This window comes from Panthera uncia, assembly GCF_023721935.1.
Source record: "Panthera uncia isolate 11264 chromosome A3 unlocalized genomic scaffold, Puncia_PCG_1.0 HiC_scaffold_11, whole genome shotgun sequence".
NCBI classification, from domain to species: domain Eukaryota; kingdom Metazoa; phylum Chordata; class Mammalia; order Carnivora; family Felidae; genus Panthera; species Panthera uncia.
The window spans coordinates 26,512,657-26,529,133 of record NW_026057578.1 but is presented as its reverse complement, the minus strand read 5'-3'; the positions used below and the strand labels follow the sequence as shown (position 1 = coordinate 26,529,133).

The 16,477-nt window shown below is 52.9% G+C and overlaps 2 protein-coding genes across 4 annotated transcripts; one reads left to right on the top strand and one right to left on the bottom strand.

Moving 5' to 3' along the window:
• Nucleotides 1-968: 968 nt before the first annotated feature.
• Nucleotides 969-7,857, bottom strand: DEFB124 (defensin beta 124). 3 transcript variants are annotated; one of them, XM_049650983.1, is made up of 2 exons: nt 3,712-3,956; nt 969-1,509 (listed from the first exon to the last, which is right to left on the bottom strand). In XM_049650983.1, exons 1-2 carry the CDS (start codon nt 3,767-3,769, stop codon nt 1,355-1,357), a joined length of 213 nt encoding a protein of 70 aa, XP_049506940.1. In that variant the 5' UTR covers nt 3,770-3,956; the 3' UTR covers nt 969-1,354. The 3 variants fall into 3 exon arrangements, 1 of the variants encoding a protein (XP_049506940.1); XR_007462099.1 differs by lacking the exon at nt 3,712-3,956 and adding an exon at nt 7,775-7,857 and having other exon boundaries at nt 1,419-1,509; XR_007462098.1 differs by lacking the exon at nt 3,712-3,956 and adding an exon at nt 4,420-5,183 and having other exon boundaries at nt 1,434-1,509.
• REM1 (RRAD and GEM like GTPase 1) lies at nt 6,409-14,380 on the top strand. The gene is given in 6 exon segments (XM_049650975.1): nt 6,409-6,503; nt 7,526-7,754; nt 7,756-7,933; nt 9,011-9,093; nt 11,571-11,772; nt 12,964-14,380. Coding segments are annotated over 5 exon segments (894 nt in total). The 5' UTR covers nt 6,409-6,503; nt 7,526-7,592; the 3' UTR covers nt 13,233-14,380.
• The last annotated feature ends 2,097 nt before the right edge of the window (nt 14,381-16,477 follow it).

Here is a 16,477-nt window from a genome sequence, read left to right as displayed (position 1 = left end):
TGTCATACCAGAAACTAAAGGGTTAACATGGCAGGTAGTCTCCAAGACTGCTCCAGCCCTGAGGCTCAGCATCCCTCCTGATGACATTAAGTATTCTGGATGTCACCACTGTTCTTAGCCAGGGCAAGCAGGGTCCTTTCCTTACTCCAAGACTACCTGAACTTCTCTGGAAAGTGTCAAAGGACAGTGGATAAGAGCCCCCCTCCGTCACTGGTGTTCCCTCAATTTATTGAACGTGCCTGCCCTTTCTGGGCTCTGCCCCAGGGGAAGGTGGGTCCACCACTAGGGGTCATTCCCATTTTCCTTTCCCCACCCCCAGGACGTCTACTATAGAGGCTGAAGCACTCAAATCCCAGCCTCCCTTACACCAGGAGTAGCCATGTGACCCAGGTCTGGCTCATGAGAAGGAAGCAGAAGTCTGTTGGGGAGGGGGACCAGAGACAGTTTTTGCTCTCCTGGTAAAGATGAGAAACTAACCCAATCCAACCCTGCTTCCTGCTTTAAACAAGGATGTTGTGCCTCAAGTTTTGGTAGCCTTATGTGACCAGAGAGGATCCCAAGATGCTTGCCCTGATGTGGTTGCTGCCTAACGGCAGATAAGCCCATGCAAGTTGAGCTCTCTGTTTTTTTCAGCCAGAGGCAATCCTGATGCAGGGTGAAGTCTGCTGGACCACCGCCCTGCCTCTGCTCCTGTTTTCTACCTGCCTTCCTTGCTCACCGATCCCCGGGCCTGGCCGAGGTTGACTTCTCCTCGCTCAGCTTTCCCTGTGTATGCAAAAACTGCTTTCATAAAATCCGTGGTCTTTTTCACCTGGGCAGGCCCTTGAAGTGCTAAAATAGGAGATCAAGGAACATAGAAAAATTCTTTTGCTCTCTCGGGGGGCCTGCCTTTCAAGCCAAATGCACCATCTCATTGTGAATGCCAAAGTGTATTAACTCTACCATTATTAATCCTTACTATAATTAACTCATTATTATTATTAGCTGACATTATTACTGTTAACTCTACTTTTTTTTGCATTCCTTCTATAAATTCCAAATCTCATGATATTATAATTTATCCCCATTTCACGGATGAGGAGACCCAGGAGGCTTACAGAGATTGAGTAATCTTTCCCGAGTTGGACAGAGTGGAAGGGATACAGGCAGGACCGGAACCATTTACAACAGTCATTAATACCCACTCTCCCCGGGCACCTCCCCTCCCTCCACCAACCAACCCTCTATCCCTCCCATACGGGACCTCGCCCACCCCCACATCCCCAGCATGAGGGTGGCAGGGTGGTGAGCAAGCAAGAGGAGACGGGCAGCAGCAGGTGTTTATTGGACAGCAAGGGTGTCAGCCCAGAACCAGCTACACAGATTCAGTCTTAGAGGGCAGAGGCCTGATTCCATAAGCGACACAGCACAGGGAGGCATCTGGGCACATGTGCATGTAGGTTTCATGACTCGTACAGTAAGTTCGGCAGGCCCCTTGGCCTTTCCAGCACCGCTTGAATTCACTTCTCCCTATGCAGAGGAAGACCACAGGTCACAGAGCAGCCCATGGGTTGCAGGTTAGACCACTGTTCACAGGTTTGACCATAGATCAAGGGTTTGGCCACAGGTCACAGATCAGACCACTGTCCACGAATTAGGCCACAGGACCCAGGTTAGATCACAAGTCACCGTTTAGCTCTCTGGTCGTTGTGTTAGGTGACTGGTTATACGACATCCCACAGGTCATAACTGAGGCCACAGGACATGAACTCTGACCACAGGTTAGACTAGAGGCAACAGACCAGACCACTAGTCACGGATGAGACAACCAGTTACAAATGAGCCCACAGATTTCAGTCCAGGTTAGCCTATAGATCACAAGTTAGACCACTGGTTACAAGTTAGAAACTAATTTCTTGTCCAGGTTAACCCACACCCCAGGTACACTCTAAGCGCTTTTCATGACAACACTGTACAATTATGGTTGGTCTTATTATGATCCCTGTGATACAGGGTAAGGAAACTGAGGCACAGAAAGATTAACAACCTTGCCCAAGTTTAGAGAGTCATTAAGGAGCAGGGCCAAGATTCAAACCCAGGTAATAAGGCTCTAGAGTCCGCTTATAACCATAGCATAAACTGCCTCACACATATGGATCCATTTAATGTTAGTGGAGGAATTTCTACCCATGGGCTATGGAAAAGGTAGGGCTTTGGAGGAATGCGTCCTGTGCCCCCTCTAAGGTCCCCTAGGAGGCCTCAGGTTCCTCAGCTCTATAACTCCCTTTCAGGGGGGCAGTTATAGGGGATTTAATCATTTTAGCACAGTGCCTGGCACACAGTAAATACTCAATAAATGGAAAGGGAGATTATCAGAATGACAGCTTCCGGCGGGGGGGGGGGGGGGGGGGGGGACAACCAGGACTCATTGGAGGCCAACCCTCTCATTTTATGGACCAAGAAAGGGACTCACCCAACTTTCCCCAGCCAGTAAGTGGTGGGTCTGGAACAGGAACCCGAGACCCTGGCTCCCAGGTGAGGGCAGTTCCTGCAACTACTCTTGACACACCATCACATCTTGACCTTCCAGCAACCCTGAGACCCAGAGTTGCTCTTTCCTCCTACATGGTCTGTATTCCCCGCCACCCTTGCTCCACTTCTCTCCTGGTACCCCCCCACTCCAGCCACGCTGGCCCCCTCACTGCTCTCCAGACACCCCTGTCATTCTTCTGTCTCCTGCTGCTTGTAAAGATCTTCTTTATATTCTCACTGTAGTCAGATCTCCACTCAAGCCGACCTTATATACAAAATCGTTAAAGGGGCGTCTGGGTGGCTCAGTCGGTTAAGTGTCCGACTTCGGCTCAGGTCATGATCTCACGGCTCATGAGTTCAAGCCCCATATCAGGCTCTGTGCTGACAGCTCAGAGCCTGGAGCCTGCTTCGGATTCTGTGTCTCCCTCTCTCTCTGCCCCTCCCCTGCACTCTCGCTCTCTCTCTCTCTCTCAAAAATAAATAAACATTAAAAAACAAATAAAGAAAAACAAATAAATTGCTGAGGTTGGGTGATGATACACAGAGGGTTTTTACACTATCTTTTATTTGTGTTTGGCATTTTCTAAAATAAGGTTTCTTTTGAAAACTTACGTCATTACATTAGTCTCTATTTTTGCATACGTTTACATTTTTCCGTAATAAAATGGTTTTTCGTTAACTCACCTTGTTTCTTGTGTTGGTCTCTCTACTTTCATGTAAATTTCAAGTTTTTCAAAAAACAAAAACAAACAACCACGCGGGGCCTCCCATGACCCTCCCCATCAGCTCTCCCATCCTCCCCAACATGCACACACCTCCCTAACCCCTCGTCCTGCTTCTATTCTGCTTAGCACTTACCACCGCCTGACACATGATGTGTTTATTTGGTTCTTTTCTGCCTAAAATTATCAGCCCCATGAAAGCAAGGACGTTTTTTTCCTCTCCCCAGCGGTTGTCATATTGCTGGGACACAGTAAATGTTTTTCAAATACATATTTGTCGAGCGAGTCCCATTTTAAAGATTAGGAAACTGAGGTGCAGACTGATTTAGAAAGTTGCCCTAAGGTGCCCAGCAACTCAGTGGGGGGGCCAGAACTCAATCGCTGGTCTAGGCCTCCTCTGTCCCCCAGAATCTGGGAGGCTCTCCCTCATTTCTGCACACACACACACACACACGCGCACACACACAGGTGATGTTACCTGGTGGCACATGACCCAGGACCAGGAGGGCCACAATCAGCAGAAGCAGCCGCGTCATGGCCACAGGGCTTCTGGGGAGGCCACCAAAGGAGCCAGGCTTACTGAGCCCTGCTGCCTGCGGCCCAGCCTTTATCAGGCTGCAGATCAAGGCAGGAGCGTGGGCAGCAGGAGACCTAAGTGGGAGGCCGGGGCTCTGTGGTCCTGAGAATATAACTGGATGTCAGCCAGCTATGTGGGAAACTGGTCAGCCATACCTGTCAGAGATTGCTGAGCTCTGAAACTACGGACAGGATTTCCTGAAGCGATGTCTGAGGTCAGAAACTAGACATCCTCTCCACCTGAGAGGGTGGGGAAAGGTGGGGTTTCAGAGAAACCTGGTTCAACGCCAGCGTCTCCCTCTAATCGCTGTGCTACCTTGGACAAATCATGTAACCTCTCTGAGCCTCAGGTGGTCGACAAGGAAATGATGACAGGCCCCCCCGTGCAAGGCTAAATACACGGACATTTCCTTTCCTGATGCCAAGGAGAGGGGGCCAGAACTCACTAACCCATTCAAACAAGCATGTATTTAGACCACTTGGAAAATGGAAAGAGTAACAGTACTTACCTCACAGAGACGAATGGCTACCTAGCTCATTTAGAGGATTAAACAAAATAGTACAACGGTTCTCGAAGTGTGATACCCACACCAGCATACAGCAGCAATACCTGGGCTTGTTAGAAATGCAAATCCTTGGGGCACCTGGGTGGCTCAGTCGGTTGAGTGGCCGACTTCAGCTCAGGTCATGATCTCACACTCGGATGATCTCACACTCCATGAGTTCGAGCCCCGCGTCGGGCTCTGTGCTGACAGCTCAGAGCCTGGAGCCCGCTTCAGATTCTGTGTCTCCCTCTCTCTCTGCCCCTCCCCCACTCACGCTCTGTCTCTCTCTGTCTCAAAAACAAATAAAAACATTTCTAAAGAAAAAAAAAAAAGAAATGCAAATCCTCACGCTCTGCCCAAACCTGCTGCATCAAAAGCTCTGGGTGCAGGTCCCAGCAAGCTGTGGTTTAACAAGCCTCCAAATGATTCTCATGCACAGCTAAAATTTGAGGACCACTGGGACCATATGTGCAAATAGCTTAGAACAGTGTCCTACCCGGGCATCTGAGTTGCCTCTTGAGAGAGGAATAGCAGAAACAGAATTCCAGGCAGAAGGAACAGAATGTACCTGAAAGAGTGGGGCATGGCCAGAGAAGGGTTCATTAGGAGGAGAGACTGGAAACGGCCCTGCAGAGGATAGGAGCCAGAGCACGAGGGGCCTTGAATGCCAAACTCAGGCTGTAAGCGTTGTGTAACCTGTCCAGATATCACTGTGAAATAAAGAAACTGAAACCTCAAGAAAGGAGGTGTGTTGCTCAAGGCCGTACAGCAATTGAGCCACAGAGCTGGGACTGGAAACCAAGTTGCCTCACTCCCAGACAATGTGCGACATGACATCAGTCACAGCCCATCTTGTAGGTAGGGAAAGGGACTCTCAGAAGGCCAGAGCACAGAGCACAGACATGAGGGGGCTCAGCGTCTGCCCAGAGCCCTGCGGGGCTGAGCTAATCTACAGGCTGCTGTGGGAGTTGCTCTGAGCTGGACACCTGGACCCCCTCAGCCATGACAATGAGCTCCACCCACAAGTACAGCCTGCTCTGCATGGCCCCACACACAAACCTGCCCTCCCCAGTCCCTCATGATCTCAAAGGAAGCACCCTGCCCAAAGAGCCTGGATCCTAGCCCCCTGGATGGCCCAAATCACCAGTTCCCTATAGCCAACAGCTCTACTCTACCAGCATCACAGTGTCTCTCTCCTTCAAGTGCCTAGGAAGATTTTTTTTTTTTTTTTTTCTAAGCCATGGCGGTGAAAGAAAGGAACAGTGGGTTGCGAGGCAGAAACCTGAGTCCCGGGGCCAGGTAAGCTTCAGTTAAACATCCTTTCAGTGTTGTGTCGGGATTAAATGAGCTAATAATCTAGGCAACGCGCTCAAATCATACTAGCCACAGCCCAAATGCTCAGTAAATATTCATCAAAGAGGGGACAGCCATTCTTCCAGACACGGGACAGACCCCTGCATAAAGAGTGCTTAACCCAGAATTTGGTGAATGAATGAATGGGATGCCAAAATCAGGTATCAGAAGTCTTCAGCGCAGACCTAAGCTCCCTCCTCCCCTGGACCCACCTCCAAAATTCATTCACCATCCAGAGGAGAGTTTCTCAAAGTGGGGGCCCATGAACTCAGCATAAAGGTCACTTTGGGCACTTGTTTGAAAGGCAGATTCCCAGCCCCCTCTCCCAGAACCGCTGAATCCGCCTCTCTTGGAGGGTGGGCCCTGGGAATCAACATTCAACCAGTTCCGCAGGTGGTTTCTGCGAGGGCGAAATAAAGTTGGTGCACCCGGTTGCTGGCGTGAATGCAGAAGAGGATCCAGACCCAGGAATTCAGAAACCACATCTTTCCTCTCTCGCTGCCCGCCCCCCCCCCCCCCCCCCAACCCTGACACCGCCACTACCACCCCAGGCGAAGGACTTGGGGCAGTGGGTCAACTGAGCTCGGTGAAAAGTCGTTCCGCGACCGAGGCCTCGGGGCGGGGACCCCGGGGCTGCCCTGATGGGGCGGGGCTGACGGGGCGGGGTCTCGGCTCCTCCCCCGGCCCGGGCGGCGGGGCGGGACTGGCCCGAGGGGCTGCGCGCCGAGGCGGTGGTGCAGCCTGGAGCACCCGGCAGCCGCGGCGGCCGGGGACCCTGGACCCCTCCTCAAGCGAGGTAAACGCCCGCGCAGCCCGCCGCCAACTTAGTCAAGTTGGAGCGGAGTTCGCCAGGCGCCTGCACGGGGGGCTCTGCGGCGCAGGCAGGGGCGAGGGAGGCCTCAAACCCGCGTCCCCGGGGTGAGGGTCCTCCGACCTGGGGCCCGGAGGGTTGGATAGCCTCGGACAAGGAACCTTCCCGGGATCAGGGGACTTACATCCAGGACCCTGGGCGGGGGAGGCCTGGACTCAGACCCCGGGAATGGCACATGCGCCCCAGGGCCCTGGAGGTCTCCTCCCCGCCCCCTGCCAGGACCCTGTCCTGTCACCAAACCTGGGGCCCGGCTGCCTCGCAACCCCTGCCCCCCAGCAGCCGCTGGAGGCTGTCGCGCCAGCATCTCCTGAATTTTTCACGTAGGGGGCGGGCCGGACACGCCGTTCCCATGGCACCAGGGCTCTCGAGTTACAGCCCAGGGAACCCCCAGATTCCCATCGCCCTTCGGAATACCAACCCACCCCGTGCTGCCTCTTAGCCCTCAGCGGAAGTGAATCCCCCAGGGGCCCTCAACCCTCCTCCGTATCCCCCAACCCCGATCTGAACCTTGGGGAAGTGAGCTGTGGGGTAGGGGAGGGCCGGGGCAATTCGGGGGCCTTTCAGAACGTAGGTCCCATGTTCCGAATGGGAGGGACACGTCTGTGGACAGGGTGTGTGCATGCTTGTATGGATCCCACCTCCCTGCTCCCCCTCTGCCTGTCTCTGCCTGTGTGTCCTGGGGTATTCGGTCATCCTCAAGGCATAGGAAGTGACCTCTGGGTGTGCATGCGTGTGCTCACAGCTTGCACGCTCACCCCTCCCAGCCCGCTCTAGGCTTACTCTGGCCCTGAAGCCAGGAAGCCCCCACCCCAAAGAGCTGAGGTGCCTCCTCCTGTCATTTGAACAGGAGAAGGTTTGGGAGGAAGTCATCTCAGAAGCTCATCTGGACCCTGCAGAAGGGGGTGACAGCACCTGGCTCACTGCCCATTCCTGCTTCTTGCTCACAGAGGGAAGGAAGGAAGGAAGGAAGGAAGGAAGGAAGGAAGGAAGGCGCAAAGCTCCTCCCACCCAAGGATGACACTAAACACCCAGCAAGAAGCAAAGACCCCCCTGCGTCGGCGAGCCAGCACTCCACTGCCCTTGTCTGCCCGGGGCCACCAACCTGGCCTCCTGTGTACAGCACCTTCCACAAAATCCCAGCATCCCCGGCTGGGCCAGTCAGCCTCCCTCAATCCTCCCCCCCCGGCAACCTTCACCTGCCCCCAATGGTTGGTCCTCTGAATCCAGCGACTCTGAAGGCTCCTGGGAGGCCCTCTACCGCGTGGTACTGCTTGGAGATCCTGGCGTAGGGAAGACCAGCCTGGCCAGCCTCTTTGCAGGGAAGCAAGAGCGAGACCTCCATGAACAGCTTGGAGGTAGGGACTCTGTGGGCTGGGCTGGGTTGTGGCCACAGGAGTAAAAGCCCTGTAGTCAGGGGCACAAGGCTGCCAAGAACAGTTGTGCAACTCACACACTGCTCAACTCTAAAGGGCATCATTCACATAGACTGTGAAGTGAATGATGCCCCCTGACAGTTGTGCAGGGCACAGCCCACACAATGGTCTAGAGGAGGGAAATTTGTTGAATTGTGAGAATTTTGCCAGTTTCTCAAGGATGATTAATTTCCATGTCATAAGGGAAGCAATTCTGAGCTCCATGAGTCTCAAAGGGAAAGAAATAAGTAGGCTTCCAGCCAGCTCAGAAACTCCCAGCCCCAACTTCCACCTCTCAGATCCTCCTACCTCCACAGACAACCATCCACGCCCACCATGACCAGCAGCAAAATTAAGATCTTGACCCACATGGAGACTTCCCAGGTTCCCTTATCCTCAAGTGATGCAGTGAGCAGAGAGAGCCGGGGGCCCCAGGATGAAGGGAGAAGGGACAGGACAGAGGAAATGAAGAGGGGTCCTTACAGGACTAGCTGAGAGTCCACAGGATGAGTGGAGAGGGAGGTTGGTTAAAAGCAAAGAGAAAGTGGGGACACTCTGGCCAGGCCCCTTCTCTAGCCTTGACCCCTCTGAGTGTGAGAACCCATATGAGGCATGTACATACGTGTACCTGTAGACGTGACCAATGCGGAGATTGAGGCCCAAAGAGGGTTCATACGACCTGCCTGAAGCATGCACTAAGCCAGGGACAGAACAGGAATGAGAGAATTCCCAGCCAACTTTAACCCCACCATCCCACACGCATCAACCAACAACCAACCAAAGTAGCAAAAGTTTTCTCAGCACCTACTATGTGTCAGCTATCTTGCTGGCAGCTGGGGAGACATGGGCTCCTCATGGAGCTTCCTGACCTGTCAGGAGAGACAAGACATCGAACAAGTGCAGGGAGCACTTCCAACACAAGTGGAGGGGGCGCTGTGATCAGAAAGGGGACTAGGGGAGGCCACACCCTCCCCAGGCCTGCTCCTCCTCCCTGAGATCTGGCTCTTCCCTTGGTTGCAGAAGATGTGTACGAGAGGACCCTCACGGTGGATGGAGAGGATACCACGCTGGTGGTCATGGACACCTGGGAGGCTGAGAAACGGGTATGGCACAGCAGGCAGGACTTGGGGGGGGGGGGGAGGTGCTGAGCCTAGGACCAGACCCCTGTCCCCTCCTCGGACACTACACAACAGGGACATGGCAGAGGCCATCCTCGGCAACCCCCAAGGCCAACAACTCCCAAGCAGCCTTTGGAACCAAAGAGTGAAGAACCTCATGACCGTGAGTCCTTTCTCACTCCATTGATGCCCTCTACAGCCGTCCCAGGATGTGCTTCTCCCCCTGCCGCCCCCCACCTTGTCCTCAGCACCCTCATCCCACACACTACCCCCCACACACTGTGCAGAAGGAGGACCACTGCATTTAGCACCAAAATGTCTGAGGGTAAACCGACCCCCTTTCTCTTGCCTACCAGCTGTGTGGCTTTGTGCAGGTGACTCACCAGTCACCCTGAGCTTCAGTTTTCTCAACTGATAGATGGGTTGATCGTTCCTGCCTTCCTTACCAGCTGATTTTTTTAAGTTCTTATGCAATTTCACAGTGGTGAGCAAGCGGTGTGCAGCATGAGACAATGCTGAAAATAGGTGAAGAGATGTAAATAATGATCATTCTAATGACTCGTAACTTGGTAGCTAGTAAAGAAAGAAACCAAAGGATGTCCTTCCTTACCCCCTTCCAGAGCGGGAAGAAAGCAGACAGGGATATGTCCCTGTTATGCTTGTCTCACCTTGTCTGAGTTTTCTTTTTTCTTGCTATACAGATAATACATGCTCACTGTAGAACTTTGAAGAAATACAACCAGAGAGAAGGATGTAAAAATCACCGGGAGCCTATCTCAGTAAGGGGTAGGCCCCGCCCCTAACATGCAGAGAGGCCTCACCCATGGGGTGGGGCTTAGGAGGGTTGGGTGATTGGCCAGAATGGCTGACAGCCCTAGCGATAGGCAGAAAGGATGGGGACGAAGGAGCTAAGTGGCCAATTCTTTTCCGGCAGAATAAAAGAACACCCAAGTCCAAATGAGCGTGATGAGGATGATGACGGTCTTCCTAACTGCAGCTGGCATTTATGCAGCTGGGTGGAAGCCCACCCTTTTCCCAAGTGTCAGCCCCTGTGCTAAGCTCTGTATATATATTATGATGTTCAGGCAAAGCAAAATCTGTGAGTGAGTATTCTGATTCCCATTCTACTGATGAGTAAACCAAAGCTCAGAGAGGTTCAGTAATGGGTCCAAAGTTGTCAGAGAGCAAGTGGAATTCAAACCCAGATCTATAAGACTCTGATCCTGTATTCTTTTTTTTTTAAGTTTTTTTTGTTTGTTTTTGTTTTTGTTTTTTTTTTTTTGAGAGAGAGAGAGTGAGAGAGCAGGGGAGGGGTGGAGAGAGAGAGAATCCCAAGCAGGCTCCGTGCTGTCAGCGCAGAGCCCAATGTGGGGCTCAAACTCACGAACTGTGAGATCATGACCCGAACCAAAATCAAGATTCAGCTGCTTAAGCAACTGAGCCACTCAGGTGCCCTCTGAGTCTGTACTCTTCTGCACGAGGACTGTCCCTCTCCATCGCCACTGGGAACACCACCTTCTGAGCCTTCAGCTGGGGTTTCACCCCTTTACCCATTCATTAAAAAACACTAGCGGGATATGTATCACGGGGCCAGGACACTGGAGACCCAGCAGCATATAAGATAGATGCGTCCCCTGGCCTTATGGAGCTCACAGGCTGGTGAGGGAGGGGCTACTTTTGAATGCAGTTGAAAATCCTACGGGGCAGAGTCCAGTGAATTAAGAAAAGGGATCAGCCTGGAAGTCCCATTTGGGAGGCAGGTGGGGGGAGGAGTACTGGAACTGGAATTCTGTGCCCAGCTGGCTGGCCGTATGGCCTTGAGAACATTTTCTCTCTCCTCTGGCCCTTGGTTTTCCTACAAGTAAAATGGGGAAACTGGTTCAGTTTGAACCAGTTAGTGACGGTGGAGGGTCGAGGCAATTTCCAAAAAGGGTCCACAGTAGCAGTGTCATTGGATTGAGTATTTATTTACTTACTTATTTATTTGGGGCGGGGGGGGGGGGGGGGGGGGGGGGAGGGAATCTTAAGCAGGCTCCTTGCTGTCAGTCTAGCAAGACTGAGCCCTCCTCAGAAACCAGACACAAGAGCTGAACCCTTCTCAGCAGGAAGAGAAACCAAACAAATCTTTGGTCTCCAGTGTCCAGCCCACACTAGGAATCCAGGAATGAGAAAATATAGTCAGGTGGGTTCACTAGCCCAATTTTGCAAAGAGAAACTGGGGCTCAGACAGGGTTGGTGGTTTGCCCACGGCGACGATACAGAGAACAACGGCAGAATTTGTTCCTCAAACCTGTCTAGATTGTAAGCCTCAGCCCCGGTCCACCCATCAGACCATCCATCCCAGCCTCAGCCCGGGTCCACCCATCAGACCATCCCAGCCCCACCTTTCGCAGCGATGCCCCTCTGGCAGAGAGGTAGGTACCTTACGGTTTGAGGACAGGCCTGGGATCCCTCTGTTGCAGGATGAAAGCTGGAGCCAGGATTCATGCCTGCAGGTGGGCAGCGCCTATGTCATCGTGTATTCCATCGCAGACAGAGGCAGCTTCGAGAGTGCCTCTGAGCTCCGCATTCAGCTGCGGCGCACGCATCAGGCCGACCACGTGCCCATCATCCTGGTGGGCAACAAGGCTGACCTGGCACGCTGCCGGGAAGTCTCCGTGGAAGGTGAGCCGTCTACTCCACCCTCCTCCTCCAGCTTTCTCTCTGCCGCTAACCCTAACCCCGGCCCCATCTTGCATCTACTTGCCTCAGCCTGAAAGCTAGGAACTGTTCTCGCCTCCTCTCTCACTTCCGGAAACCAGTCCCCCAAATCCTGTGAGGCCCACCTCCCTTAACCCCACGTTCCCTTCCCCCCATGCCCACAACCTCTGCCCCATCCTGGCATCTCCACCTTAGTCTGGACCAGCCCCCCTACTTCTCTCTCCCCGTTCAATCAGTTCTCCTCGCCAGCTGCCAGAGTTTTCCAAAACCAGATCAGACCTTGTCACTACTTTGCGTAAAAAATCCCCCTATGGCTCCCCCATGCCCTTAATCAGAGACACTTTATCCACCGGACGGGATAGGTCCACTGCCTACAATCTTTTCAGGGGCTTATACCCGAGACCTGAAACAATTATGAGCTCCAAAACAAATACAGTGAGAAATTTGTAAATTCCAATTTCACAAAGCTTTAATCATCTACAAAACTTCATATTGTGACAGCCAACAACTGCAAACCAAAACGTTTAGTTATATATAAGTTGTATTTAAAGTGGGATGGGGAATTAATTTCAATACATGTGATAACATGTGGGACCCATAAAGATCTCAAAATGGCTTTCCTCACGGGGAAAAATCTAAAAAATATGGAAACTGAGAGCCAGAGAAGGTAAGCCAGCTCCACGGGGTCACCAGCCACTGGGGGCTAGAACCCAGGCCCCTGTCTCCCAGCCCAGTGGCTTCCTGGAGATGGAAGACGATATATGCCTTGTGAGCAAACATCCCCAAATTCCGCAGCAAAACCCCCAGGCGATTTTGTGAAAATGCTGTCCCAGATCTCATCCCAAACCTCCCAAATCAGATTCTTGGCTGGTGGTTTCAGGAATCTGCATTTTAACAAGCTCCCCCAGGTAATTGTAATGCACAGCTTAGACCCTTTACCTGGCATTCAAGACCCTTCCCAGCCTCGCTTTGCATCAGTATCAGTCACTAGCCTGTGCACTAACTCCTCAGAGCCGGGTCTCGTTGTCCTCGGAATCCCCTGGCACCCAACGCAAGTTAGGGCACAAAGAAAAAAGTGACTCAGCTTGAGACTCAACGCACCTCTTCCTACCTTTATGTCCCCCTCCACCCGGCCCGTCTGACCCCGCCCCTCAGAGGGCCGCGCCTGCGCGGTGGTGTTCGACTGCAAGTTCATCGAGACGTCGGCCACGCTGCAGCACAACGTGGCCGAGCTCTTCGAGGGCGTGGTGCGCCAACTGCGCTTGCGCCGCCGGGACAGCTCGGCCCCGGCGCCTCCCGCGCCCCGACGGCGCGCCAGCCTGGGTCAGCGGGCTCGTCGCTTCCTGGCACGGCTGACGGCCCGCAGCGCCCGCCGGGCCCTCAAGGCCCGCTCTAAGTCTTGCCACAACCTGGCGGTGCTCTGAGGCCGCCCTGCCTCCTGGGGGTGGCGGAACACTGGGCTGCATTCTGAGCTCCACCGATGCCACCGAGGGTCCTCGACGCAGTTGCCTGGACTCGGCACACTGGGCTGTGCCTGTCCGCTGCCCCGAGGGCCGCAGCATCTCCCAGAGCTGCAGCTTCAGGGACCCCCTCCGCTCCAGGAAGGGGTGGACAGACTATGGGACCGAAGCCTCAAGTTGGGCACAGAGTAGGGTTTTGTTTTTGTTTTTTTACGCGGTGCGTGTCTTTTTGTAAAAATCTTCCTTGTCCCTTGGCTCTGGCCAACTCACAATAAACCAGACCAGAAGGATGTCCTGTCTGCATGCCCAGACCTCTTTTGGAATCTTCCAGGCATCTCCACCTCCCACTCTCCCATCTACACTGGTTGCCGATTGGGTTAACCTGCTGACTTGGGTCAAGGTCAGTCAGTCAAATCATTGGATCAATTGTGTGTTCAGGCCCTTCTCCCCTTCTCCGAACCACTGGGCATGGCCCCTGTGCGGCACCCCTCGCGCCCCCTCCCCCATCTTCGAGGGAGACCCCGTGGAGCATAAACAACCACAGTTCAGTGTGCTGACCTCCTATTTTCTCATAAACCCATGTTTTAGATTGTAGGTTCATAAAATCTTATCTGGAAGGGATCTCAGCATTCATCCTCACAATGTAATAGCTATCGTTTGTTAGGAGCTGTGTTCTAAGCTGTCACAACTAGGAATTGATCTTCACAAACCCTGTTTACTAATTAGGAAAATAGACCAATAGACGGTGAAGGTCCGCGGTCAAGATCATTTAGCTACTATAAGTGAACTTGTCAAAATTCCAATCCAGGCTTGTCAGGCTAGGGTTTGTGCCCTTTTCTGCAGTCCTCTTGGAGAATGTGACAAAGAGCTATAGAGTCCTGGGGAAGGGGACTTTCAAACACAAGTTTGCATATGACTTAACCTGGAGGGGTATCCTTGCCTCCATGAAACCCATCCATTAATCCCCAGGATTAGTTCAACTCATTCATTTTTCTGAGTGTGGGAACTGAAGTCCAGAGAGAGGAAGTGAGCATCCCAGCGTCACCCAGCTAGGGAGGGTGAGGACTGGACCCCAGGACCCAGCCTCCTCTCATGTCTGCACAGGAAGTAGGAGGTAGTGATGTGGGGCTGAGGCTGGACCTTAGGGGTCAGGTCAGGAGTTTCCAGCCGAAGGGGAAAGGGTGTCACTACTTTGAGAGGAGAACAAGATGCAAATGGTTGGGACCATCATGTCCCTGACGCCTGACACCCCTGCCCCCAACCAGCTGCCCGCCCAGATGCCTTGGCCACCAGGAACATGGTGCCAAAGAAGGCTGGAGCTTGGGGCAGACGAGCCCCATATCCTCCGTCTTCAAGCCCCCAGTCTTGCCAGCAGGGCACTGATGGCACTTATTTCCTCATCCTAACTCCAGCTCGGGTTAAGGGAGGAGGAGGGGGGTCTTCCCCCACCCCAAGCTGTCTCTGGCCTGCGGTTGTGGGGGAGGGGCTCCAGTTGTGGAAAGTTGGCAGAGGCAGCCGGCAGCAGCCGGAGAGTGGAAAAAATGATATCAAACCCGGAAAAATGCAGGCCGGATGGAGGGCCTGAGTCGGCCCTGGGAGGTGAGAGGGAGGGAGGGAGGGAGGGAGGGGGCCCCACAGGCTGAGAAAGGAAGAGGGGCCAGGGGGAGAGCACAGGAGCTGGTTTTGAGAACACTGAAGGTAATCGCTGTCATTTCTTCCTTTCTTCATCCACAAATATTTATTGAGGGCCTACTAAGTGCGGGGCACAGTGCCAGGCTCTGGGGAGGTAGAGGCAAACCGAAGCAGTAGGATGCTGCTCCCTGGAGCCCCCGTCTGGTGGGGAAAGCAAACTAGAACACAAGTAAGTGAATAAAATGGTTACAAACAGATAAGGGACTAATGAGGGTGTTCGTGGAAGGCCCTGAGGATAATCCAGTGCAATCCTGCCAATTTACAGATGGGGAAACTGAGAACCGGAGAGAGGGGGCGGGCTTACCCCAGGCTACTCAGAGTGTGGAAGAAGTCGTTGAGACCAGGATTAGGGATGGAAGGGGAGGAAAGGAAGGGAGGGAGGGAAGGAGGGAGGGAGGGAGGGAGGGAGGAAGAGCAGACCAGGGTCAAGGGGAAAATTATGCGGCCAACATGGCAGCGCAGTGGTTGAGGTGGGTCATAGGTCCTGAACCAGAGGGTCTGTGTTCAATCCTCTATCTCTCTGTTTCTCAGTTTCCCCATCTATAAAATAGGATTCACGACAATTCCCTCCTCAGGATTGATGTGAGGATTCAATGACCTAAGATGTGTAAATTTCTTGGGGCGCCTGGGAGGCTCAGTCGGTTGAGCGTCCAACCTCAGCTCAGGTCATGATCTCACAGTCCGTGAGTTCGAGCCCCGCCTCGGGCTCTGTGCTGACCGCTCGGAGCCTGGAGCCTGCTTCCGATTCTGTGTCTCCCTCTCTCTGACCCTCCCCTGTTCATGCTCTGTCTCTCCCTGTCTCAAAAATAAATAAAATGTTAAAAAAAAAAATTTAAAAAAAAAAACAGTCCCTGTGTCAAGGAAGATTCAGTGACTGTTGGTTCCCACTAGCATATCTTAAGACCTTGGGGAAACCAGGTCTTGTTTTGTTTTTTTTTTAATCTTCTTTAAATGTTTATTTATTTGGGGAGAGAGAGATTGCGAGCGGGGAAGGAGCAGAGAAAGAAAGAGAGAGAATCCCAAGCAGGCACCGTGCTGTCAGTGCAGAGCCCAATGCAGGGCTCGAACTCAGGAACCCTGAGATCATGACCTGAGCCGAAATCAAGAGTCAGTCACCTAACAGACTGAGCCACTCAGGCACCCTGACCAGGGCTTGTTAAGGGTGGGATACTCTGGGACTGTAAAGATTTGCTTGGGAGTCTTTGCCCTGCTGTGACACTGGAGGACTTTAGGAAAATCTCTTCCCCTCTTGGGCTTCAGTTCTCCCATCTGTAAAATAAAGAGATTGAATGTGAACTTGTACCATATATTCATGTGCGAACCCATTTACTGTCTGCCCACCCCCCCCAGGAATAAATGCCCCATGAGGTTAGGGCCCCCAGTACTTCTCTTTCCCCAGCCACCTACAACAGTGCCTGGCTCATAATAGGTGATCAATAAATACCTGTTGAAGGGAGTGATTAACTGATCTGCAAAATGGCCCTTCCAATCCTGACCCCTCTAACTCTAGGAGTCTG